We start from the raw sequence: 27,248 nt of genomic DNA on the forward strand, positions 1-27,248 counted from the left end.
GCGGTGCGGATCACAGTCTGTGCATGTCGGTCGTCAAGCGCGGTCGGTCGCGCTCGCCGCGGCACCATGTCGCGACTGTACGCGTTGTTGGTGCTCGTGGCGTTTGACTCACTCGTGTGTGCGGACACTTCACTCGGACTGTGTAAACGGTACGAAACTTTCTGCGAGTGTGTTCCAGCTGCTCACCCGTCATGGACTATTGTCAACTGCACGGTGCCCCGTGATCAGGTACTTAATCTCTCGTCTAAATTAGTTATAAAACAAGTAAACTAGGACTAGTGAATGGACATATCGCCGTATCTTATGTTATTGAAGAAAGAATACTGTGTACCTACGGATGTGCTTGAGACTAGTACCTTGTACTCTGAAAGCTTCTAAGTATCCCGTATTTGAATGTCTTATCAAGTTATCATCCGCTTCTATTAAGTATTGAGAGGACATACATGTTTTCTTTTCACTGTGTTGTGTTAAAAACCCTAACATGTAATAGTAACTTTGCATGTAAACCGTAAACCGGTTGGTGATGTATCATATCCGAGGAAAACTGTTTATAAAAGGCAGATATATACATAGAAAACTTAATAAAGGAACAATGTTGTGTTTGTTTGACTTTTAATAAGCAGGTGGATTTAATTTAATATTGACAGATAAATAATCAATTTATGATTTGAGGAACTGTATTGCACAAATGCCAAACAAGAACATAAACACCAATCCATTCCAGCGAAGGCCACAAAACTAAACAAAAAACCGTTGTAAACAATGGGGACTACCTGCCCCGACATGAGAGCAACCATTTATACGAGAATATCAGCGTATGCATACTTATACTGTATAAGTAGGCTGGTACGAGTATGATAATAAGATTTAAATAGTAAATCACATAGCAATAAGCACTTATTTATTTAAATAATAATTTTTCGTTTTCCCTACGTCACAGCGGTCACGTTCTCACAATTTTAAAATAGATTAAGCTCATGACATGTGCAGATAAGAGAAAGCAGAATGAATCGCACTACAAGCATCTACTCAACATACACAGCGTCCGATTTAGAATCGCAAACGTGCTATTTGTGGTGAGCCACGGAGACTATACTGTCTGTTTCGACAATTTTGAAACATCGTTGAATATACATTTTAGCAACTATTGTGGTCAATTATCATCGATCCGCATTAGCTAATGAGTTATAAAGCAAATGAGTAATTCAGTCAGAATTTTAGATAAATTATGAACGCTTGCCGTGCCGGTCCAAATACCGTTGCACTTGGCACATTTTACTGGAGTAGATATAGGGCACCGATAGCGGTATCAGTCAACGTGTTAACGTTAAGCCATCGCCGACAAAGAAACGAAAACTGTATATCATTTGTTTTCAGCTGACTCAAATCTGACTATTCATTCAGTGAGTGGTCTATGCAACATTATTTAGTTAATTAATAATTCACTGGTGTTGAATACTTGATTCCAGTTGCAAAGCGACAGACAAAAATATACATGGCCTAGTTGCCCGGTTAGACACACAAGAATAGTAAATTAAATCATAATATTTTCTATGAAAACTAGCAAATTTTATAGGCCAGCATTTGGCTGCGAACTTAGCTTGGTCAAGCTCTACCTAAATAGTACAAGCACTTGTCATAATTGTAGTTGTTATAAATATATCAGTCACCGTTAAATACGTTTGATGATTGTTGAGTACTCACTGCAGATAAGTCCTCCCGATCACAAAGCCGGAAGTTAAGAGGGGGTCGTACGAAATCCTCGAAAAGTGCATTCGGCGTTTAACAAATGCTGCTCACATTTCTAAATTAAATGAAATAAAATAAATGGAGTTATTATCTTAAAGAGTGTGTCTACAACTTTTGACTATTCAGAATCTCTAATTATTAAAGGTATAATAAATAAACCCACGCAAAGTTGACCTAAAATGAGAAAAACGTATGTCGCCGTTTAGTAAACTTTGTTAAAAAAATTCAATACTTTACTTATAACATTAAGTGATTCTAAAAGCCAGATAAATGGACTAGAAGTTTTGAGGTTTTTTATATTTTTCCTCTCAAAGGCAACAAAGAAATTTTACCTTAAATTTAAACTTTCGTAAAATTTCCATACATTCGCCATTGCTGTCAGAATTCTCCTTTCGATTAGATGCCGTGAGCGGCTCGTCGGAGGCAGACGTGTCGCCGGTCGCTCCGCGTTGACAATTAAATTTGACAAATATTTTGACAGAAAATAGTGTACGTACACGAAAAACCATACCAGTGTAAAACTGTGCTCAAAATAAATAGGGTAAATCAAATATGTCAGGTGGAGATCCAATCTCATTTAAAATTTAAAGGTGCATGGCTTGTGCATAAAAAATAAATAAAAATATATCACATTATCAAAGAAAATAACGAACACAACCGAATGAGTATAAATGATTTCATTCTAGTTAGGTTAAATTGAAAAAAGTTTAATGTTTTGTTTTACTCATTGGAATACATTTTCATTACGCTGGTATTAACAGTACGTCATTTTAAAAATATATATGACAGTACCTACGTCAAATTTTGTCAACCAAACTTCACAGGTTGTATGTAAACAATTACAATTTAATTTATTCATACATATTCAGATACGTATTAATCGATTCTTACTTAGAATAGAAAAAAGGGGAATGCGAGCGGGTATAGGTATAGTGCTTCTGGTTCAAATTTAATTGTGTATATAAAAAAAATGACTCAATTTCATTAAAGATTTACTCTGTGCATACCGCGAACACGTAACCGTAAGTTGAAAACAATAATAATTATAAATCACCTAAATACATCGTTGTTTACAAAGCGCTTGTTTTGAATGGCACTTCTCCACTCAACTAAACCAAATATTCATGGAACACCAGCTGGTGACCAGCATAAATGACTATGAACAGCCGTGCAAAAATATCTGATTTTCTATAGTGGGCCATAACATAAGTATATGACGACATGTTCCCGGCAAAAATTTGTGATGCTCCGTGACCGGCAAAAACATCGTCTCTCTTTCTAGCGTCTCGCGAGCGTATAGCGTCGGGCCAACTGTATGGAAAAAGACGCCGCGTCAGCGCGGCTTAGCCATACAGTTGGCCCGACGCTACGATCGCGAGACGGTAGATGTGGGAGGGTCCTTATCCGCATACATATCTGATCGGGTCGCTTAAAAATATTTGATTCTTTATAAAAACCTAAATTACACTTTCACCCGCATAAATATCTATCCATTGTTAAAGCAAATATATATCTTACGGGCTAGAAATCATTAATATGTAATTAAAGTGCAATAATAAACCCTACCTGGTTGCCTTACAGCCGTAAATTGTATGAGGTGATTTGACAGTTCACGAAAACGAGCCTTTATACAAGCTTTTATTCAACTTGCCTTGTTAGTAGGTATGTTAGTTTGAGTCAAAACGTAGAAGCTAAATTTGACCCACTTTCCGGTTTCCAATTGAGCTGAAATTTTGCACACCTATGTAAATCAAGTGACAATGCAATATTATGGTATCATGGAGCTAATCTGATGAAGGAGCAGAAAGGTGATCATAGGAACTCTGTTATGAAACGTCGTATACCCATTGAGTCAGGGGTTTTTAAAAATGTCTCGGAGAGCAATAAATATTTTTTTTGCAAAAAAAACTTATTATAAATTGGGAGGTGTAATTTTTTATTATCTCTTACATAGCATTAAGAAGAAAAATCTACCAAGAGCGCGTCAATGTAGGGTTTCGTAGTTTCCGACATTTTACATAATGACAATTTTTAGGGTTCCGTAGTCAACTAGGAACCCTTATAGTTTCGCCATGTCTGTCTGTCCGTCCGTCCGTCCGTCCGTCCGTCCGCGGATAATCTCAGTAACCGTAAGCACTAGAAAGCTGAAATTTGGTACCAATATGTATATCAATCACGCCAACAAAGTGCAAAACTAAAAAATGAAAAAAAATGTTTTATTAGGGTGGGGGCTGAGATTTTTTTTAATTCCAACCCCAACGTGTGATATATTGTTGGATAGGTATTTAAAAATGAAAAAGGGTTTACTAAGATCGTTTTTTGTTAATATTAATAGTTTCGGAAATAATCGCTTGTAAAGGAAAAAAAAGTGCGTCCCCCCCCCTCTAACTTTTGAACCCTACGTTCAAAAATATGAAAAAAATCACAATAGTAGAACTTTATAAAAACTTTCTAGGAAAATTGTTTTGAACTTGATAGGTTCAGTAGTTTTTGAGAAAAATACGGAAAACTACGGAACCCTACACTGAGCGTGGCCCGACACGCTCTTGTCCGGTTTTTTTTTTAAATTATAAATGGGCTTACTCTTGACCACAGACTAGCCAAAGGCAAAGACGTGGCCTACGATGGAGTGAGCTCGCCCGGAAGATGCCTGTTCACTCTTGACAATTTAATAAATACCGTAATTTGGGGTGAAAAGGGTTCCGGGGGTATATAATGTTATTATATTTCTTGACTTCTATTTTCCGCAATCAAAGTAGGAAAATAATATATTATGTTTTTTTATTATTATTATTATTATTATTGGTATTTAGGACAACAGCCGTAAATATTCAACTTACATAGGTATTTTTACATAGTCTTAGGCCAATAACAGTTATCTGTTGAATGAAAAGTATTATACACAATATGTTACTAAAAAAAAATGTGTTACATATTTAAAATTACAGTGAAAATGTGCAAGCCACACATTTTTATTTACAGTTTCATGTCTGTCAAAGTTGACGTTCAAATTAATTGGATTTTTACTCATTTTAATCGTTTATTATCCTTTTGAATGTGTATACACTTCTAAAGTTTATGTATAACAGAAAATCATAAGACATATTTTCATTTTTATAATGGTTTTCATGAAGAAAGCGATGCAACTGTGTTGGGGAATTTTTACGGGATGAATAAATATCCGCGGCCTGAGGGGTGAATGGGATCAGGAATGGGGGGAATCGGGTCGCAAAGGGGGTGAATAGGTTTACGAAGGGGCTGATTAGGGTCGAAAGAGGGGTGAATTGGGATGTGTGGTCAATGCTTGTCACATTGTATACAATAACTTACCTAAAGTGGTATTTTTATGAATGACCTCTCTGTATATGGACGCAATTTATACGTCAATGTATTGCTTCGTAGTTAGACTAGATACAAGAAATTAACACTTAGAAATGTTAATCACACTTCTGTCTACCGCCACGTTTCTCTTAAGTCCGCAAAAATCACCCATGGTTGCTATAATATAGACGGATTACTTTAAAATAAAAATCATAAGTATGAAACTATACAACTAGGGAAGAAATAAAATTATTTTATTGAATCATTTTTGATTTGTTCTTTTTCAAGTTTATATAAATAATACATTTTCAATTCGCTCAAAGGTTGGAAGAGATCCCTTATAGGGATAAGTTCGCCTTTGTACATCATAACTATACTGTATTTTTATGTCCTAACTTGTCTTATATACAATAAAGTGTTCACATACATACATACATATATTGAAATAGATATCATACACGAAAGAAAAAACGACAAGGCCCACGGTGGCTGAGCCGGGAATCGAATCCGGGTCTTCAGCTTACGCAGCTAACGTTATTACCACTAGGCCACCAGGCCAGGTTAAAAAAACCGGCCAGATGAGAATTTATTTTCGCACAATTGTAAAACTAAATTATTTTTACTAGTTACCTCCAAAATACCAAATAAAATTGGGCTACATAGTACATCGTTTTCTGAAGATTTTGGGTTCATGGGGTCGGAACGGGTATAACTAACGTAATTTATGGTGAATTGGGCCAAAACCGACTTTTGAACGTCGATAGCCGTTTTTTTATATGTGCCATGCTAATTTTTTATACAAAAAAATCTTCCGGCAGTGTGAACTTCGGTTTGTCTTTGAAAATATGTCGTTTTATTTAGTAATTTTCGCTCACCCTAACGTTGGAGTGAATAGGGTCGGGAAGGGGGTGAATAGGGAAAAGGGTTGACTCTTTCGGATTGCGAACAAAATATGACCTGTCACGAGCGTATTATATTTATTTTACCAAAAAATAAGGATTAAATATGTTATGAGTGGTCGGTAATGAAATCTACACATATTATGATAACCCTTAACCAACCTTTATAGTTAGATGGTGCTCTGACGCGGTGAATAAGTAAGTATGGTCGTGGGCAGTGCGGATAACGTGTCAAAATATAAGCATAGTTTATTGCTATTTTTCATGTTTAAATAAACTTATAAACTAACGTAGTGGGTATTAAAGTAAAAGGTTCACAGTGAATATTAGGTTGCCAGAAATGTGTTTAGCTATACCATTGTATTGAATTTTATATCATAAAGTCAAACTAGGTATTTACTACTAAGTAATGATTTACTCTGTGGGGTGTCTTTGATCACTTGCATGGGGTAACATTGACCATAATGACACATAGTTAATTATTGTCTGATTTTGTCACGGTACTTGTTGAGGCTGATAATTTGATCGCTTCTTGTGATAAATATTGAAATAATTGCAAAAAAAGTTGGTTTTTCGAAGATGTTAATTTTTATTCTTGATCAAAGTAACCCCAAAATAGCGTTAAAGAGTTGTAATATTTGACTGCGAACCATTTTTTTTTATCTTTTGTAAGGGATTACATTACATAAAATACTTTTGTAAGGGATTACATTCGATTATCATTAAAAAAAATATATAGTGTATCAAAGTAACCCCAATGTCAGTTTATGTTTGATCACATCGTTTTTTTTCTGCGTACATTATTTTATTTATTTATTCCTTATTGCACATAAAAAAATAAGTACAAATGGTGGACATAATGCCTTAAGGCATTCTCTACCAGTCAACCACTGGGTTAAAAAGAAACATTTCATACGTGCAGGCATTGTGACAGAAAACAATAATCCTGATATCACTTATTTTGTTACCTTGTTAGCTTTTTAGCAGGAAAAGACTGAAAAAGTTGATGGTCCCATTTTTTTTCTTCCTTAGTTACGTTACGTTTAAATTCCCAAATTGGTCAATGTAACCCCAGTTTACGGTAGACACCGTCAACCTATTCTAATAATTCTCTTTTTATTTGAAAGAAAATTCGTTACGATAATATGTATATAAAATATGCAATCTAAGATAAAAAATGCTTTTCATATAGTTACAAACTTAGTTCAGATTTTTTTTGTACAACTTTTAAAAATTGTTCTACCTATCAAGTTCAAAATAATTTTCCTAGAAAGTCTTTTTTCTACTCCCGAACTATTATTCGTCATTTACAGGTTCGTGCATAGATCTTTAAAACCCTACATAAAAGTCTATTCCCCAAAGCCGGTGTCCGCCGGCTTGTTTGGCTCTGTAACCATGGCAACGCCTTATAACGATACGGCGCGCGTGCGCGGGAAGGCTTTGGGCAGCTGAGCTGACAGTGCAAACCTTTGCGTCAAAATACAGGAAACAGTGTGAATTTCACGAAAGTTATTCGAGAAACCTATTAAAAACTAAGTGCATGGTCGTAGAAAAAGTATTGTATGCAACGGTGTTTAACTGAGTCAAAAAATACTCGTGGCGTCTTAATAACAATTTTCGGCTTCGCCTCAAATTGTTACCCACGCCACTCGTCTTTTTTGATCTCCTTTAAACGCCTGTTGCATAAAATACTATTTAAAGTTCTGCTTTTGAGATTTTTTCATATTTGAGAAAACAACAGCCCTTATGGCCTGAAATACGGCATACGGCAGTGATATTGACATTGACATATGCTTTTTCGTATTTTGATGGTATTTTGACTGCACTGTATTTTTTGCCATGCTAATTTGAACCTTATCTCTAAGCGATGTTTTTTAATTTTCAGTTACATCACAGATGTGTATGACATGACATCTAGGTATTTTTCCATTTAAAAGAAACTACAAGGGGCTTTACAGACGTGGCGACTGCAACTGGTACAGGGCCTAAGCCATAATTTAAAATTATATTGTGATTTTTATATGTATTTGTGGTTTATTTAATACTAAGTATGAGTTTCAACATTTTCAACTCAAGGAACTGAAATTAAGAGAAGGGACTCGGAAATTGGGTAAGATCAAGAGTCTGATGCAGATGCCGATGGCAGTATTGGATAAGATAAGATATGCGTCGATATTCCCTGTCTTTCTTTGTGTCTCTGACATGACTGCTGCTAGCTGTACTCTATTCATTAGGTTTTTATTTTATACACATACTTTATTTTTGTATCAAAATAAATGATAAATTGATAAAAAACCTAACGACCAAAAAGAATAAAGTACCTATCTGTTAGTCTTTAATACACCCCGCATATACGTAATGCACAGCACAGGCCTCCGAAGACCGGCAGGGCAATCATGGTCGCGCGATAAATGGTATAACATCGGGCCGTCCCTATCGCACTTACAAATAGTGTGATAGGGCTGATGGTTTATCATTTATCACGCGACCATAATTGTTTGCCTGGAGGTATCGGCCTTTAGCCCTTCACACACGTCTTTGAATAATGTTTGCGGGGATAGGCAGGCTGACGATTTTTTATCTAAGTATAGAAAAGTAACGCAAAATGAAGTGCAAAGTAATTTGAAATACACCTAGATAAACAATCAATTGAATAAGGAACGTTATCTACATATTTAGGTAAATTTAAGTCACATGAGACATGAACAGAGAAGGAAAGCTAGATGATGCGTATTTTTTCTCTGTCTTCTTGTATGCTACCTTTTTTACAGTTTTAATTTCTCAAAGGAGGTCAGTAGTTGACTACAAACTCAAAATAACACTCTTGAAAAAAATTAACGGTCACTGACCTTTCACAGTAAATTGAGGTAGTGTGAGTGAAGGGTGTTTGTGTGTGTAATGGGGTAATTTGACAGATTCTGAAAATTCTCCCTGCTCTACCCCCTCTTAATTACTATCGTTATTATTGTCCAGCACGGGTAGCATGGTCGCGCGATAGACGATAAAAATATCAGGCCGTCCCTATCGCACTATTAGTAAGTGCGATAGGGACGGCCAGATGTTTTATCATTTATCGCGCGACCATAATTGCCTGCCTGGTCGAGTTATTGTGTTCTAGATACGCTTATGGACCAAACGGCCTACGTACGGTAATGCTACCTAACTCAGTCTTGATTAAATATCTAATCATTGTATAAGTACATAGGTATAAATCTATAGATATCGATGCGAGTCAAGTGAAGCGCACCTGTCGCTCGGACAAAACATCGGGGTGGGTGGGACGGAGTCACGTTACTTGTTTATACCAAGTCTCATTTCTGAGATGTTCAAGAACGATGTGACTGACTCACATCATAGACATAATAATGAGAACTCCTCTTTGTGTACACTAGTGTCAAATTAAACAAAACAAATGCAAAATGTAATGATTCATATGCACAGTATAATACAAATAACTTTTCAGTTCTTAGAATCGCCATAGTTACGAAATCAGACGCTCAAATGACGTAATGCGTTGAAAAAATAACAGTTTATAGCTTGAATAAAATCCCAATCATAAGAAATGATCAGTCTCGGCGCGTTTCGAGAAAGAACAACATGTAGGAGCCGAGCCGCGCGAGATCAACGAACACTCCATAAAAAAACGTAATGAGAGATCGCTTCCTGCGACGAGCGCTCCCTCTACCACGAAACTCCTAAAATTTTAACTCAGTACAACCGATAAACTCACACATCACGAAATTTTTCTTAAAGAGTTCCTTTTGTTGAGATGAACGGCGTTCGTGTAAATATATAGATCTACCACTCCTATGTATTGTCTTTAAACCTATTTGTTAGGTGCTTTCATATCTGTCGTTTTACTATTTTATACTACCATCAGCAGTTAGCGTAATATGTAACATACTCGTATATATTTTTAAGTTGGTATCTGAGTAGGAGGCTGGGACTAACTAGGCCCTCCGATAATAATGTATTGTTTATTTACACTAGTTGACAATATAATCGTTATTGCTTGATTGGGCGCTAAAGTTATACCATGTTACCCTAAATATCATTTATTTAACCTACGAATAATAACAATTGCGAGTTTTTTTTTTCTACGGGCTGATAAAAGAGTCGAGTATAGCTAATCAAACCCATGACAATACGAGTAAATACCATAAATACCATAATTTATCCAAAACTTAGTGTGTCAAATTACCTTATAGAAGTTATAGAGTCTGTGCGGAAAGAGGAACGTAATTTCTTCTGTAGATACTACATTATATGCTTCCCACAAACTAGGGGCAAGTACAAGAGTGCCAAAGTGTAACAACGAAACGAATACGTAATCTCATGCTTTTGGTTGGAAATTATTAACGTATAAGGTACAGCGGGGCAAATCCCGACTGGGGGGCCAAATGTAACTGGTCCATTTTTTCCATGTTTTACAATGTTTGCATTATTAAATAGAGTGTCCACCGCCGGTTATGTATGGTAGGCGTGTTCAGCGGATACATGTAGAACTCAACATCATAGTGTAATAATAGAAAAAATGGATTAGTTACAATTGCCCCCCAGCCAAGATTGCCCCGCTATACCTTAGTTTAATCTCTGTCCATAGTACTCAAACGGCTGCCCCATATAAATAAATAGTCGAGTCTAGGTTCAAATAAGCACCTTCATTGCTTATACATATCAGCTTGATTGCCTATGTCAATCATACCGTCATACGGGTCTTTTGCCGTGTCAGATATAGAGATAAATATGGGGAGCTGATATCGTTATAATTATTATCTGAGCATATATTGCGAGAATAATTTTAGTGTTAAGTTAATAACAACTAAAGTATACATATAGTTTGCCTTTGTGCATTCTATGGTAACAAGGTGTCTGCAACTGCATGTCATAAATGTGTTACGTAACAATATCGTAATACTCAAGTCCACAACATTAATTAGTTTGTGGTCAAGTAAGCATTGCATAAATTCCTATTAAGCATATTGCTAGGTAGGTGTGTAGGTATAAGGTATTTTATATTCGCACATCCACTGCCAGAGGGTCCTGAAACCCAGCTAGTGGACGAATATCTTATTTGCCCTGATGCCAGATAACCAACTAGACGTACAATTGCTTACAATGCACAAAAAATATAATGTAACTACGTACAGCAACACTTTGACATTATGAGTGTCACATTCTCACATTCAATGTAACATACGTATAGTCGTCGTTCTTCCGAGTTCATGCTACAAGATGACAGACCAAAGCGCACGCCCCTATACGGTATAGTTGAGGTGTAGAATCCCCGGTACCAACCGACCAAGGACGAGGTTACGCCTACAAAGCCGATGAAGATATCTTACCTAGTATAGGAAGATCTAGATAGATAGATAGATCTTTATTTGCATTCCAATATGTTACATGGCCATAAGTATACATAATGGACCCTGGAAAGGGTGTAGCAAAACATTGTTTACAACATCTTACATTACTAGAAGTAACGATAAATTTTACAAATTGTTCGAATATATTATTTTAGTGAAAGTAACATCAATAGTTTGTCTACTTATTATTATCATTTATCTACCTAATTATTTAAATATTTAGGGGATAATCTAAATAGTACCTATTAATGTTTACCTTATAGTCGTGTATAAAATTTATTTTTTATTATTATGAGCCTATTGTGTCCCACTGCTGGGCAAAGGCCTCCCCCCTCTTTTTCCATTCCTCTCGGTTTTGTGCGACAACTGACCAGTCTCTCAAAAAGGAGTCTAAGTTATCCCGCCATCGCCGACGAGGTCTGCCGGATCCTCGATTTGACTCGAGGGGCTCCCACTGCGTGGTAGTCATGATCATTTCTTATGATCACATATTTATGTTTCGGTGAGAATATAAGTGCATACGTATTGTTGTAGAGAGCATAATAATAATTTAGGCTAGGTCGATACATGTTCGTTATTTCCTATAAGTAATACAGAGTTAATTATCTCGTTCACATCAGACGAGTCGAGACGGGCATTACTGCGGACATAATGGAAGTAGCACACCGGCTCTCAGTAGTTATAGGAATATGTTGTTGAAATCATCTTGTCGCGTTTGCAGCCTTCATGACAACGTCATACAGCCTACCGTAAGATGTTCTATAGATGTCACGTGTTTAACATACACCGGCCGTGGACAGACCTCGTTCTTGTCGCTTATTATACAAACTTATTGCTGGCGCTGTTTTGTATACATTATGCCAATGATGAATCGCACTAAGTAGTATGAAAAGTTTTCTGGGACTTACAGGCTTACTTTACTACCTTTGAACGTTGTTACATAATTTACCTGCGTTACGGTAGTAAATACATCATTAATTAAAGTAAAGGATAAATGTATACCAGTATGGATTATATTTGTAGGTACAGTATGTGTACAAGTAGGTATTAAAATATTTTGCAGTTAGCAATGTCTCGAACACACCCAGCCATTGTTTCAATTGACTTATGCCCTATCACAGCCAATCGAAATCACTGGGTATTGTACTGTACATCCGCCTGGTACACCTAGTTTTCCAAATGTTCAGCTACGTACGAAATAGATCACGACCCATTGTTTGTTGGCAGCTTGTCATTAGTTTCGGTTAAAGAAATGTCTCGTTAAATATTTCCGTATAATTTGCAAAATTATTCTGACTAAGGGCCAGTTGCATCAACTACATTTGACAGACACATCATCGCCAGCCAGCAGACGTTTATGGAACTTTCCATACAATAAAATTTAACGAACGCTTTAACGGTGACAAAAGGTTTGGTGCAACCGGTCCTTAGAATAGTGTGCGTCGTTAAACTCGTTAAAGTACCTAACTATGAATAATATTAACCAGCTTAATTAAAATCAAGCAAGGCGTGTTTTCTAAACTCATCCATTCGCCAGTTCTAGGTTAGTGATTAGAGAACTTTTTACTTCGAAAAAATATTATTAATTAATAAATTAAAAATTTTTTTTTGCAAAAAAATCATTTTTGGCACAAGCTTTTATCGCCGACTGTACCTTTCTTTCAACAGATCGACTGCTATCCGAGACGTTTCTAAAAACCCCTTACTCGATGGGGATACAACGTTTCATAACAGAGTTCCTATGACCACCTTTCTGCTCCATCATCAGATCAGCTCCATGATACCATAATATTGCATTGTCACGTGATTTACATGTGTGCAAAATTTCAGCTCAATCGGAAACCGGGAAGTGGGTCAAATTTAGCTGCTACGTTTTGACCCAAACTAACAGGTAGATACTAACAAGGCAGGTTGAATAAAAGCTTGTAAATAAATAAATAAATGTTCTTTGTTAGCTCGCACTCGTATTTACGTAAAAAAAGTTGTACTTTTTGTCCACGTATATACATTATATACCTGTTATATGCCAAATCCAGCATCGATCGTAAGGCGTGTGTCGCATTCATCAACATCATGCCCTTCCGATACCGTAAAAGGGTAACACAACTCGGCTGGCCTATATTGCAAAATGCAAAACGTAAGTGCTCAAACCAGATTCTGAGTCAGTAGTCGCCGAGTACCGAAAAGTTGGCAATCTCAAGTTAGTCGGCGTCTGTGAATGAAACTGTTGCATCACACTCACTTACTTGTTGCGTACCCGCATGTACCCTAAAACGTAGTTTATGAATAAGTTAGGCATTCGCTAATAGTCATTTTAACAACATAGTGTACAGGAGCTAAGCGTATTCGCTCATCGCAGTAGTTCGGTTATACTCGAACGGCAAGATAACAGCGACGTACATATGTACAATACAGTACGGCACAATTTATTAGTGGCAATGTCCTTTCTAGCAATACACGTAACCAAATGAGCTTTTATGTAACGTGCAAGTTAGTAACTATTGACCTTTGAACATGACGCTTCGGGCGAACCGAGTCGATGTGCCGTGAATTTTTACTTTTTCTAAATATGACATTCATCATAAATCTAAAAGCTCTTTTCATTCCAGCAGTTACACTCGTATTACATACAAACACCACAATTACATTTTTTCACGAACTGGGACAATATGTTGGTCTCAACAGTTGTTTAGGTAAATGGGTGTTTGAATTGGGATTTGAACTCACTGTGCTCGTTATTTCATTACAAGTATGGTCTTTGACTTTGTGATCTTTTTATTTTTAAATAAGTAAATGTATAACGGCCAGTTCTTAACAACAAAGGCTAATGCGTATTATGACTAACCTACAAAATTTAAATTTCAATGTCGTACTGAAACTGCCTGAGATTTATTTCGGATATAACTTGAGTCATAGGCGAATAATCATTCTTTAAATCTTCATGAAAAGGATTAGTATTCTAACATTGAACAAAAATGTTGTACGAGGACCGATCACAGAATTGCTGGCAAAATAATTATCAATTCCCCTACGTTTGCTCCGTAAAGAGCGATGGCACAGAATTTCAATTGGATTACTAACACAAACTGACGGTATCCATGTTAAGACGGGAGAGTATACCTCCAAAAGTAGTAGTAGTATTTATATTATGATCAATTTAAATATAATATAGCAAAAACGTTGCTGTAATCGATAATAATAAGATAAAACGCGGTATTTCCGTGTCTTTAGCTTTAGTTCGGTCGTATCCCCTCTAAGCGTGCTTATAGGAGTACCATTAATTCAATCACTTGCCCGTATCCGTTTGTATCCCTTATTTACGACTAGCTCTCGCTGCTCTGCTATTAAGTGTTGATTCGAATAAATAAGAATGTGCTTTAACATTATTTTATAAATATTATAGAATAAAATATTAGATAAAGAACCGCAGAAAGTTAATAGAAGTAGTAAACCTCTACCTGTAACATATTTTTATCATCAACATCAGAACACAAAGCACCTATTGTTGCAGCAGACAGCGTTACCTAACACCCTTTACATTTACAGGTTCATGCTAAACATAAACATGCTGGGTATGGTTAGAATAGGTGTGTGTATTAAAATATGCTTTATTATAAAATTACTCATATCAATGTGACTAACGAATTTTAATAATAAATACAGTGTACCTTCACTCTTCGATTTGGTGTACAAGGTTAGCCCCATTTTGTTCGATAAGAGTATAAAAATTTGACGGAAATATTCAACATCCTCTTAGCTCCTGACTTGAAAATAGCGCTAGTCGGGATGTGGTCGAGAGAAGGATACATATAATCATAGTGTCCTGCCGTTGACAATTTGATTAATTTACTTCAGAAGATCTTTAGCAAATTTAATAATTTTATGTTATGATGCAAATGAGTAACATATTTTTTTTTTCAGACAATAGATATATTGGAAGGAGATTTGCCCGAATCGACGACTGACCTCATAGTGACGGGAGCAGAAAGTGTCCTTTTTGGCGCGAACTCCTTGGCAAAACTACAAGATGCGAGGCATATATACCTATCCGGTAATAGAGTCGTGCTGATGAGAAAGTTCGCTGCTGTCAATCTCAACGTCATCAGCGTCTACCTTGAAATTGACAAGACCGACATCCTGCGTATAGAAGAAAGCACCTTCAGTAATATCAAAGGTAACTATTGCATTTGATTAACTTAACTATGCTCAGCGAAATTACTGTGATCAACCCTTGAAGCGCACAGTCAACATCAAAATAATTAACTGTTCGTATACTTTTACATATATATCGAAGATAGACAAAGTACGTTTATAATGTAAGAGGACAAAATTTGAAAACTACCAACAGTTTGACAAAAAGTTTTATACATATTACATAACCCTAAAAAAAACTGCCAATAAAAAAGCGCCTTATCGGGCAAAATACATTCAAATACTCAACGAAAGTTAAAAGATGTGTTAAGTACGATATTTGTATACATATATTTGTCCACTTAGGCCATCACTATCCATTTCACACTGAATGTAATTAGTAATTATAACCGATGCATTTGCTAAAGCGAGTTTTGCTCTCTCTTCGCCTTATCTAAATAATTGCTCTGCGAAGTTATTTTAACATTTACGCTATAGCTAAGTTTTAATAATACAGTATAGGGTTCTGGACGTTCTAGTAGTAAGGCTATTTAGTATGCCATCTACGCCGCTGTGATTTGGGTGTGTGATATGGTATCCAAAAGGCTCCAATTGAAAGGTAGCCGCTACCGGGACGTTGGCTCTGCAGCTGTGTAACAAGCGTATGCGTGACAGGATTGCACTATTAGATTACGTGTTTCCGTTTTGATTCCTAATTAATATGTCGCATTTTACTATACCTGTGATAATATGGCAACATTCGATAGTAAAAAAATTAAGTATCATTACTTTAAAACTGTATGTATTGCCTTATTCGTATAGCAACACGAGGTCGTCCAATATTCTTATCAAATATACATATTTGTATTGAACAATTTGACTACAACATAAATAATGGTAGCACCCGCCTCTGCAAGGGTTAAGTTAACATTTATTTGACATTCTAAATTTGACGTTTAAAATAACATTTCCACCGGTAAAGCCGTCATAATCGTTGCCGACTTATCTTGGACTGACTCTAAACTTTCATCATCATAAATTCAAGAGATATTCTCTTGTCGGTGGAGTATTTTCCAGCTTTTTCTATCCTGTGCCAGTTCTTTGACTCTTTGATACGACACTACTTTTTCTTTTAGTTGGTCTATGTAGCTGCGTCTGGGCTTTCCTCGACCTCTCTTACGTACTATCCGCCCCTCCAGAATAGTTATAAAAAAGTGGTCGTGTCGCATCAAATGTCCAATAATTGTTCCTTAAGATTTATAATATTTAAAAACAGGTGGCATGTCAACTCACGAATTCCATTAGTCCTTATAACGAGCGTAAAGATCTCTAAGGGCTACCCCTCGAAGGCTTGAAATGGCAAAGCATTGGCAAACAAAATTTTAGTTTTACTTGATCCCTTTCACGAAGAAGAAGTGCATATCGATTCACTGATGTTATTATATTGAACAGAGTGAATGTTGTCGCCGATTCAGAGGCGACATGTGCGCTGTGATAGCAGATGCTTCGTTGTGACGCACTCTACATCCCGACATACAAATAAAGCACGACACGAACTAAATTCCATACTAAGATAAAACAATAGGATAACATCTATGATACCCAATAACAGTAATTAATTAAAATTATTTTTGTATACATACAATGCTCAAAAGGGAATAGTTTATTTAGCAGCATAGCGTTACTAAAGTGCTTTTGCTTTTTAAACCGTTTTAAAAATTATTTGCATTTGTAACACTGGATGTTTCCTTTAAATCACGAAAAATTAATTTAATCATATGTATGTATATAAACTACACTACTAAAATCGGTGATAAAATCTTATATGTACCTAATTTGATTGTCCGGTCTGTACCGGCCTTTAAAATCAAGTGCCTTAAAAACATCTCGTCTAAGCTAGTATTCGTATAATGCAAATTACCTACCTAATTACAATATTTTAATTTAACAAATATTACTTCTATCGTTCTTACATTATAAAAATAACTAACAATGAAAGGTACCCAATTGTCTGGCTCCGATTTGTTTGGTTTTATGTAAGTTGCAGAGTAATGTAAAACAACATGATACACTTAGTCTTTTTGGCTGCCCAAACTCAACCTGTTAGGAGAAATTGTATTCCAAAGTACCGAAAAGTGACCAAACCCTACAGGGTTATCTAAAACTATGAGTTTGAGGTGAAAAAATACACCAGTCCTTTATTTTAACATTTATAATAATTATAATACAGGGTGGGGCCTGTATCAAAAGCAAAAATGAAACTGTAGGCTATACTCCTTAAACTGACCAACATTTGTTCTGCGACTTTAAAAATTTTGAAGTCTTTAATTTTCTTAATTCATTCTACAAAATAAGTAAATATTAGCTTCAATGTACGACTACGGTTCATTAATCAATACAACCACATTTTATAATATCTTGCTCAGAATGTCACAATGTTAAAACAGATTAGTAGTAAAATGTCTAAAATTACAAAAATACCAATTTTCAGTACATCAAAATGCCAAAATGACATTGGCCTATTACATCCAATATCCCAAATGTATTAGTTTCATAATAACCAACATTCTAAATGACACTTTCTCAGAATACCTAAAATTTTATTTACAGTTTGTATTATATTCCTTGCACTATGTTTTATTATTAACTTTAGTATAGAATTATTAAATGTTTATTTCTTAAGAAACATACAAAATGATAAAATAAATAAATATGCCTCATGGCATTAAGTTCGCCTTTTGTACATTAAGTTTGTCTTTTGTGCAATAAAGTTTAAATAAATAAATAAAATTAATAAATCTAAAAGTATAATAAAATTACAGGTTTTTGGTAAAAAAAGACTTATATGTATACATTTTAGTATTCATTTAGTTAATTAATGCCAACTATTTATGAAAAACTGTAAATATATTTTTTTCATGGATACTGCATTTTAGGCATTTTGAGAAAGTGAAGTTTTGGTTTTAAGTTAATTTGACTTTTAGACATTTTGGGAATTCGGTAATTTGAGAAGTGGGTTTAAGTCATTTCAAGTTTTAGACATGATGAGACTAACTAATCTGTTTTCTGGTTTTGGCATTGCGACTCTTTAGGAATATGGTATTATATTATAAGATTTGGTTGTAACGAACCGTAATCCAATGTAAGGTACAGCGGGGCATTTTCGATTGGGTGTCAAAAGGTACTGTTCCATTTTTTTCCATGTTTTACAATGTTTGTATTATTAATTAGAGTGTCCACTGGTTCTATATCGTCGGGGATAGTGCAATACCGCGTAACTAACAAAGTCAATAAGTTCCAATTTCCTTGTAAATTATTCCCGTGTTGAACTCTATGTGTTTTGTTAGATACGCGGTATTGCACTATCCCCAACGATATGGCACGCGTCTTCAGTGGATACATGTAGAACACAACTTAATACTGTAATACTGAAAAAAATTGATCAGTTACAATTGCCCTCAGTCGGGGTTTGTACCGCGGTACCTTACGACATTATTGATGTCATTGACGTTGTCACGCTTTAGACGTAACAGAATTCGCAATTACCTTTCAAGGATAATAAAAATCAAAATACAAATTATATATTTTTAAAAGTCGGTAAACAAAATTTGTTGGTCAGCATAAGGAGTATACAGTTAATTTACAGAGCCTACAGTTAATTTTCTTGCTTTTTTTTTACATGGCCCATCCGGTATATAATTTAATCATTAATTTGCTTGAATAAATCTCTATAAATTTTAGAGAGTTTTGTGACTATTCAGTTCTTTGAACGTAAATTTCTCCCAACAAGTTGAGTATGGACAGGTAAAAAAGAATAAGAGTCTGTTATTTTAGACTACAACTTTCGGCACATAAAAATCAATCTAACCGTAGCCGAACAGTTGGATACCTTTCCTTGTAAGACATTCGTAAAAAACCTTGAGATATTATGTTTTATCTACTCAAAGCGTTTTTAAAGTAGCCATAGCCACTCGATAGTAGCGCCCCTAGCGGCGAATAGTATTCCATCCTTTTTTAGTAACATCTATGAATAATGTGTGAATAACACTAACCAAACTATGCAACATTTGTGCATATCAAGCTGTCAGTCTAGTCTGCCTATTTATAGAGCATTATAAATTATTACGAATTTCTTGAAGAACAAGCTTTTTTATAATATACTGTTAGGCAATATTATGCGACATGATTTAAGTATCAACAGAATATTATTTAAATATAGCAACCTGAATTTTAATCGATTGGGATGTCGTCTAGGGGTAATTTACGCATTTTTTATCCATTAGCTCGCTCATATGTCTGTGAGCGAATCTACAAATTATAGTAATTCAATAAATGGTTCATATTCAGTTTTATTTTACTCTGATATCTCCACTAAATGCTATCGTTGGTGTAGAAAATTAGGACGCTGTCAATAGTCTCTGACCTTGTTCAGTCGAAGCTCCTAGCCAATTCCGATACGACCGTTTGCTCCGGTGTGAACGAGAACTGATGCTAAAGTAATGCAATTGATGATCATTAATTTAACGCCAAGGTGTTCCATACGGCCTGATCTAACCTATCTTTTTGGATTCGATTTAATCTCAAAATCTCATCCTTTTACATCTATTTAGTCTGATACAGTCGTGCTGGTTAATTAAAGTTTAATATCAATGTTAATAGTGAGTACTTAAGTTATTTTATATCGAATCTTGTTAGCAAACCTCACATTTTTTTGTTGCAAATTGTTATTTTATATAACAGAAAATCTACATTAATGGCGCTAATTGAGGTTAAAACTTTGCAAGTAAAGATGTTACTACTGTTATACGTTCCATTTAACTATATATTGTATTATATTATTAACAATGATTTAGCTCCCACATTCATGCAAGTGTACCCCTTGAAAAGTGATCAACACACTAAAGTAATATTTGACATTTGAAGTAGTGACGAGCAGCGGTGATCTGAATTTACTTTAATTCCAAATCGGGGACATGTTTGAGCGGCTAGGTAGCCAGCAGCCGCGTCCGTCCGCGGATTGCTGTCTAAAAATATACGTTTCCCCGACTCGGCATTCGTGTTTTACAGGATAATGACTCATAGGGCGAACGGAACCAAATACAAAAGTGAGAATGTGTCAAGACAATAGAGACAATACATTGACGTTTCTCGGTAATTAACCTAAAATATCTAATACGTAAATCTATATTGGTGTCTACAAAAGTTACATATATACTTATGATATGCTATAGGTAAGAGTAATATGGATCGATATAGTTAATTAAGAATAGGCAGCTACACTCACGATTGTATTGGCAGGTGTAGATTTAACTTTTATTTTGTGCTTCGTACGAGTATCTATAGTGATTTTTCTATCTCCACCATCAATACATAGTTATTACCTATAAAATTATACCACACTTAAAGAAACATTAATGATAATTATGTATTTTAATATGACCTTTTTCATTACAGGTCCTCTGTCGGTATCCATCAGAGATTGCGACTACGTTAAGCTCGAGGGAGCAGCATTCTCCTGGCTACTCACCATGAGTATTTCTAATGTTCGACAACTGCAACTGAACTCTAGAGCCTTTAAGCTCGACCGGTCAGCGGCCAACGTCGGAGAGCACGGGCCAGGAATGACGGTTAGTATGCTTATTAAGCGTAATCAGTAAGCGTCTTGATGCGAATGATTTGACACGCAAAGCGAGTTTAGCGAGTGAGTAGGTAGTGTTTACAAATTTCTTTAGTATATGTACCGAAGCTTGTGAGCTTGTTGAAAAAAGTAAATACATAACAATAGATATCATGTTACAATAAATTCCTTGTACCACCTTTTTTTGCACAAGGTACAGTGCGGCCAATCTGGACAGGCGGATGATTTCAACTAATCAACTTCTATCCATGTTTTACAATATTAACTAGAGTGTCATACTTGTCCACTGGACATATACAGAGTGGGGCCTGTAACAAAAGCAAAAAATTTAACTGTAAGCTATGCTCCTTATACTGATCAACATTTGTTCAGCGACTTTTAAAAATAACTTGTATGTTGATTTTTATTACCGTTGAAAGTTTTTTCTAAGAGGTAATGTATTGCGAATTCTGTTAAGTCTAAAGTGTGACAGACAACGTCAATGACAACAATAATGGCATACATTGAAGCTAATATTTATTTTGTATGAAAAATAAAAAAATTAAAGACTTCATAATTTTTAAAAGTCACTGAACAAATGTTGGTCAGTTTAAGGAGTATAGCCTACAGTTTAATTTTTTGCTTTTGTTACAGGCCCCACCCTGTATGACGCGTGAGTTCCGTGGTTACTGGTCACGTATGATACTCTTGTTGAGAGGATACGGTAGCGAAAATGCTAAAAATTTCAAAAAAAATCTTTAAAATCGAGGTTCCGCTCTCGACTCTTTCCTCCTTCAAAACTTAATCAATCGGAACGTAATTTGAGAATCTGAATAACAATGAAATAATCTATGTCGGACCGTTTAGCTTTTTTGGTTAATTGTTACCAATCTTGAGTATCACACCTTTTTTTGCGCCACAATGAAAAAGGCCGTTTTTGGAATTTTTTTATATGGCTCTAGAGTCTTTAAAAAGCAGAATATCAAAAAAATCAAAACGGTCCGACACAGATAAAAATAATAACAATATGTGTTGAACATTGCTCTATCTTCAAAAACCAGGGAGGAAATAGTCGAGAGCGTTTGTATGGAGAATTGACCCCTACCGTATCGTCTTAATGTTGTAATCATGTAATGTTGTACCGTTGTAGAAAAAGTCAATTAGTCGAAATTATTCGCCAGTCGATTCGATATAATCCCCCTGTACTTTATACAGTACAACCGTTTTTTTTTGCATTTATTTTCCAATGAGTTAGTTAATGAGTCGACATTTAAATACTTTATTAACTGTGTTATATAATATCATCAATATTTGTTTTCAGATCGAGTTAAAAAACCTGACAATACCAGAGTTTTCTGAAGAGGTATTCGGATCTTCTGCCGCTGGGATTACAATGGAAGGCATTGAAGTTCGTGCGCTAAAAACAAGATCATTCTCAGCGAATACATACAACACAGTGCTGGCGGTCAATTGTACATTTGATCTTATAGAAAGCGATGCCTTCGCCCAAAACTCCCTGATCAACAATCTACACTTCTACGGGTGCAAAATTCATCAAATAGCGTCAAAAGCACTGCTATCAGCTGTCGCTAGCCTGAACATTTCTCATACCAGGTGAGACTTTGGAATGATTATTTGGGAATAAATGCGATAATAATGAGAGAAGATAGATTGATCATATAATTAACCTAGTCTTCAAAACATCGTCGTTTTTCAAAGGTTCAAAAGATAAAGAAAGTTTATATTACAATCAATACGCTTGTGAACGATAAAATACTACTCTGGCTGTATCCTACAAACTCGATGCTGTTATATGATTACCATGCATTCAAAACAATGCGTTTCCACCAGGATCCGCCAATATAAATATGTATGTCGGGAAGGATGTGTTTTTTAAGAACCTTGATATACTCGTATAACGAATTCGTCGACATGGTCGTTTAGACAAATATTCTACTTATTGGTGGTAAATTTGATTGCAAAACACACATATCCCGCACGCGGGTTATGCTTTCCCGCACATCTCTGGTGGAATTGCAGGGTTACCCACCTAGAAACTTATGACAAACTATATAATAATGTTACCTATTGTTTGCACCTAGTTTAATTCATATTATTAAGATATAAAACGTTTATGTTTATTTTTCAGATTTGAAATTATCGACACCGGAGCCATAAACACTACTATCGTTGCGGTCGTCATTCAGGACAGCAAGTTTAACAAGTTTATGGAAAAAGGTTTAGTTTTTACTTCTTGGAACAAAATTCTGATGGAACGTAACAGCTTCGACGAACTACCCCCCAATGCTATAGTGGCAACAAGCGCAACTGTAAAAGAACTAGTATTTGGTGAAAATGAAATAGAGACAGCAAATGCCGAAAGTCTCATGTTTATCGGTCATGCCCACGCAAATTCTGCCCAAAATGTAGTATATAAAAACAATTACTTCGGGACACCATGTCATTGTAACATAACTCCATGGCTTGTGAAAGTCTTGGATGTGAGCACAGAAGCCGCGTTTATTGCGCAAAGTTACTGTACCGTGGATGAATTTTTTGCTCGCTGTTTCAACGAGCCTGAACAAAATATGGTATTCAAGAAATTTTTGGATAGCGTTTGTACTAAAGACCCTAGTATAAAATGTGAACAATATAACAGTGTAAAAGAGGGGAATGTCGTTGAAATTAAAAATCCTAGGTTTCCTCATAAGAGCAACAATCAAAGTGGTTTGAGTGATAGAGATAAAAAAGTAATCGGTATAGTTATAGTTACCGCTTTGGGATGTGCAATAATTGCAATGTTCGTAAGCTTTATAAGGTGGATGAGACGAAAAGGGTACTGTGTTACAGTGAAAAATTTTTTAATATCTTCAAACTCGTCTTGTGGAACTTTTTGTGATAGATTTTGTGCCTGCGGGATGAACTCTGGACTTGACAACGCGGGTTCTATTTCCCAATTATCAGTAAACGAATATTCCGAACGCCATCGACTCAACGAACCTCGAGCGCAAGACATAATTCAGGAGACTACTCTTCCCGATATGTACACAGAACAAGTGGTTCCTGTAGAAGACAAGACCACGCAAACTTTACCAGAAGAACTAACCAAGGAGCTTTTAGAAAGCTTAAAAGAGAAATTAGAAGATCCTGAAAACTATGTTGAAGCACGTGAAATGATAGAACATTTATATGAATTAATCAAAGTAGAAGAGAGTTGCAATACTAACACTCCAACCTCGATGCCAGTTGATGAAAACATATACGAATTGCCATTCCAAAATACTACGCCAAGGATTGGCAAAAACAAGAAGCAGATGATCAGTATCGGTACAAGGACACCATCTCTAGATAAATTAACACCACTTTCCCCATATAACAGGCAGACTGCGCTAGCTCACGAATACTTCGAACCTAAAGATTTTGCAGTTCATTTATATGCCGAAATAGCTAATTGCGATAAGGATAAGAAAACTTTATTAGGTGTCATGCCTGATGTCGTCGGTGAGCAAGCTGTACCCCGAGGACCGTATCTACGAGCTGTTCGCGATAAAATACACTCGTCAGCCCCCACTCCTTCTCCCAGTAAATCCTTAAACATTTCGGCAAGTAGTCCACAACACTCATCCACTATAAAATCTAACAAATCGACAGCATCCAACTCATCTGGAAAGATGCTCAATCGACCCCTGCCCGAAAAGCCCATAAGTTTAGATCCCGGGGAGGGTACTTCTCTCAAACATGGGTGAGGGTTGGACGAGGAGCTGTCTATGCCGATGAACTCGAGCGCGGCCTGCACACAGCGCCGCTCTGTTCAGCTGCAGCAGCAGCTCCGATTTGCTCCCGAACATACGGACTTCTACTGGAGTCTGGATCCGTGCGTGACGAGTTAAGCGTGGTACACCTACGACTACAAGTACGTGCGCGCCAAAGCTTATGCGTTTCTTTGCCTGTGATATTAATTTTGTTTAATTGTAATTATTTCAAGGCCATGCAAATAAGTCGTGCCACACATGGTCGTATGTTTATTTGTATATAATTATATTAAGACTAATCAATTATTAGATAAGGCTATCTAGAATCAATGTTCTGAAGTTGATTATGCTATAAGGAACTATTATAGCTACCATTGATGTACAGTATGGTATGAACGTTACTTGGCTTTATTTTTTCTACCTATGCAATTTTTTTATAAACCAATGAAATGATTGTTAACGTAGGGGCCAAAATACCGGCTCAATGGGCTATTACAGCTTGAAAATACCCTAGGTCTGTGATGTTTTCAAACAAAAAATATATTTTTAATAAGATATTATTACATTACTGCTATAAGAAAAAGATTAGACATCTGTCTTGTCAATAATAAACTAGGTGAGCTGTAATAGCCCTTTAAAGAGCTGTGACATTTCATTTAACTATTTGTAGATACGTATTGTAACGTGTCTTACTCTGGACACCTGTTTTGCACGGGAAGCATGGTCGCGCGATAGAAGATAAAATATCAGGCCGTCCCTATCGCACTATTAGTAAGTGCGATAGGGACGGCCAGATGTTTTATCATTTATCGCGCGACCATGCTTCCCGTGCTGGTCCAAAACGAAGTGATAACTTGCTTGTAAATTTTATTCTAATACTATGTCCATTATTCACTAATGGTTGACTAAAACTGCTTACTATTTTTAACTGTAGACGTGATACATATAAACTGTTGCCATAAACAAAATATTTTATAAATTATTGAATTTCGTTTAAGTGGCCTACTTGTTTCGTCCCTAAGGTTAGTGACTTGCTTTGATGTATGTAGACATATACCAAGGTGATTCCATAAGTGGTCCATTATGCACGAAGCACTACAATAACCTTATATTATATAAGATAAAGTGCATTTCCATGATTATAACTTAAGTAAATGTAACAAGTGATTGATTATGAGATTTATAAGAAAATATAATAATGTATTGAAATATAGACTAAAATCATCGATTATCAAATTGTGTACATACATAAATATCAGAATAGAACCTATAATGTTGAAAATTTCTACTAAGGTGGATCCTGACAGTTATACATATACATAAATATGTATAATGCCTCACTAAATTCATTTGTTTTACGAAATAAATTTTGCAAATATGACTGCGATAAAAGTTATGTATAATAATTAGGCCAAAAAATATGATATTCGTACTATTACGAAACACGTCATGTATATTCGATGTGCTATATAGAATGACGCCAAACACGCCTACTTCCACGTTATAATAATCATTAGAATAATGACTGTGAATGTTGACAAATATATGGAGCTTAAATAATATTATGGATGTTAATGAAATAAATGTTGAATGTGCATATGTGATTATTATTTAAGAAATAAACCTTATATAAATTGCTAAATATTACTCTTTAAAACTAAACTAAATCAAATATCCATACTAATATTATAAATGCGAAAGTGTGTGTGTCTGTTTGTTTGTCCGTCTTTCACGTCAAAACGAAGCGACAAATCGACGTGAATTTTTAGGTGGAGATAGTTGAAGAGATGAATAGTGACATAGGCTACTTTTTATCTCTTTCTAACGCGAGAGAAGCCGCGAGCAAAAGCCAGTCCTATATAAAAACCGTCAAAGTATTGATTGCCTTCAATCAAAATTAGTATGCTTTGTTAGTCACAGAGTTTTATGGCCAGCTCCAGTCTTCATCATGCTGGTGTCCTGCTTATGCATGCAAATTTTCAATTTAATTTGACCTGAAGTTTCAAGTGAAATTTGTTACTTTCATGATCTTGCCTGTACAACAATAAAAATACATACAATACAAACTAAATAAAAGATTTGGATTGATTATATTGGCACCGTTCCGAATGCAGATCATACCGATCGAATAATTAAAAAACATGACCAATTCACGCCGCTAGAACGTAACGTAGCTGCTTGCTCAAACCTAGCTACATATATATAGTCTAGCAATAAACTAGCACTCCACTATTGTTTATTGATAACTCGGGACGTAAAGGGGACAAACGTGCGCTATCGGCAGTAATAACGGAATGCAAACGTCGCGCGTCGATTGTAGCAAGAATCCTTTCAGCTTTAGAGGACTTCTCCGAGCGGTTTGTATGTCCTTCGTGATTTACTCGTATAACTAGATGAATAATAGCTTTAGAGA

The 27,248-nt window shown here is 35.7% G+C and overlaps 2 protein-coding genes across 2 annotated transcripts in view; one reads left to right on the forward strand and one right to left on the reverse strand.

Moving 5' to 3' along the window:
• On the forward strand, positions 1-26,432 carry LOC125241749. Its single transcript, XM_048150363.1, has 5 exons — positions 1-228; positions 15,257-15,509; positions 20,921-21,093; positions 22,405-22,697; positions 23,233-26,432. Exons 1-5 carry the CDS (start codon positions 67-69, stop codon positions 24,827-24,829), a joined length of 2,478 nt encoding a protein of 825 aa, XP_048006320.1. The 5' UTR covers positions 1-66; the 3' UTR covers positions 24,830-26,432.
• The window catches only part of LOC125240457 (E3 ubiquitin-protein ligase MYCBP2), a 111,309-nt gene that overhangs the window by 45,549 nt on the left and 38,512 nt on the right, over positions 1-27,248 (reverse strand). The window lies entirely within an intron of this gene.

This window comes from Leguminivora glycinivorella, chromosome Z (assembly GCF_023078275.1).
Source record: "Leguminivora glycinivorella isolate SPB_JAAS2020 chromosome Z, LegGlyc_1.1, whole genome shotgun sequence".
NCBI lineage: Eukaryota > Metazoa > Arthropoda > Insecta > Lepidoptera > Tortricidae > Leguminivora > Leguminivora glycinivorella.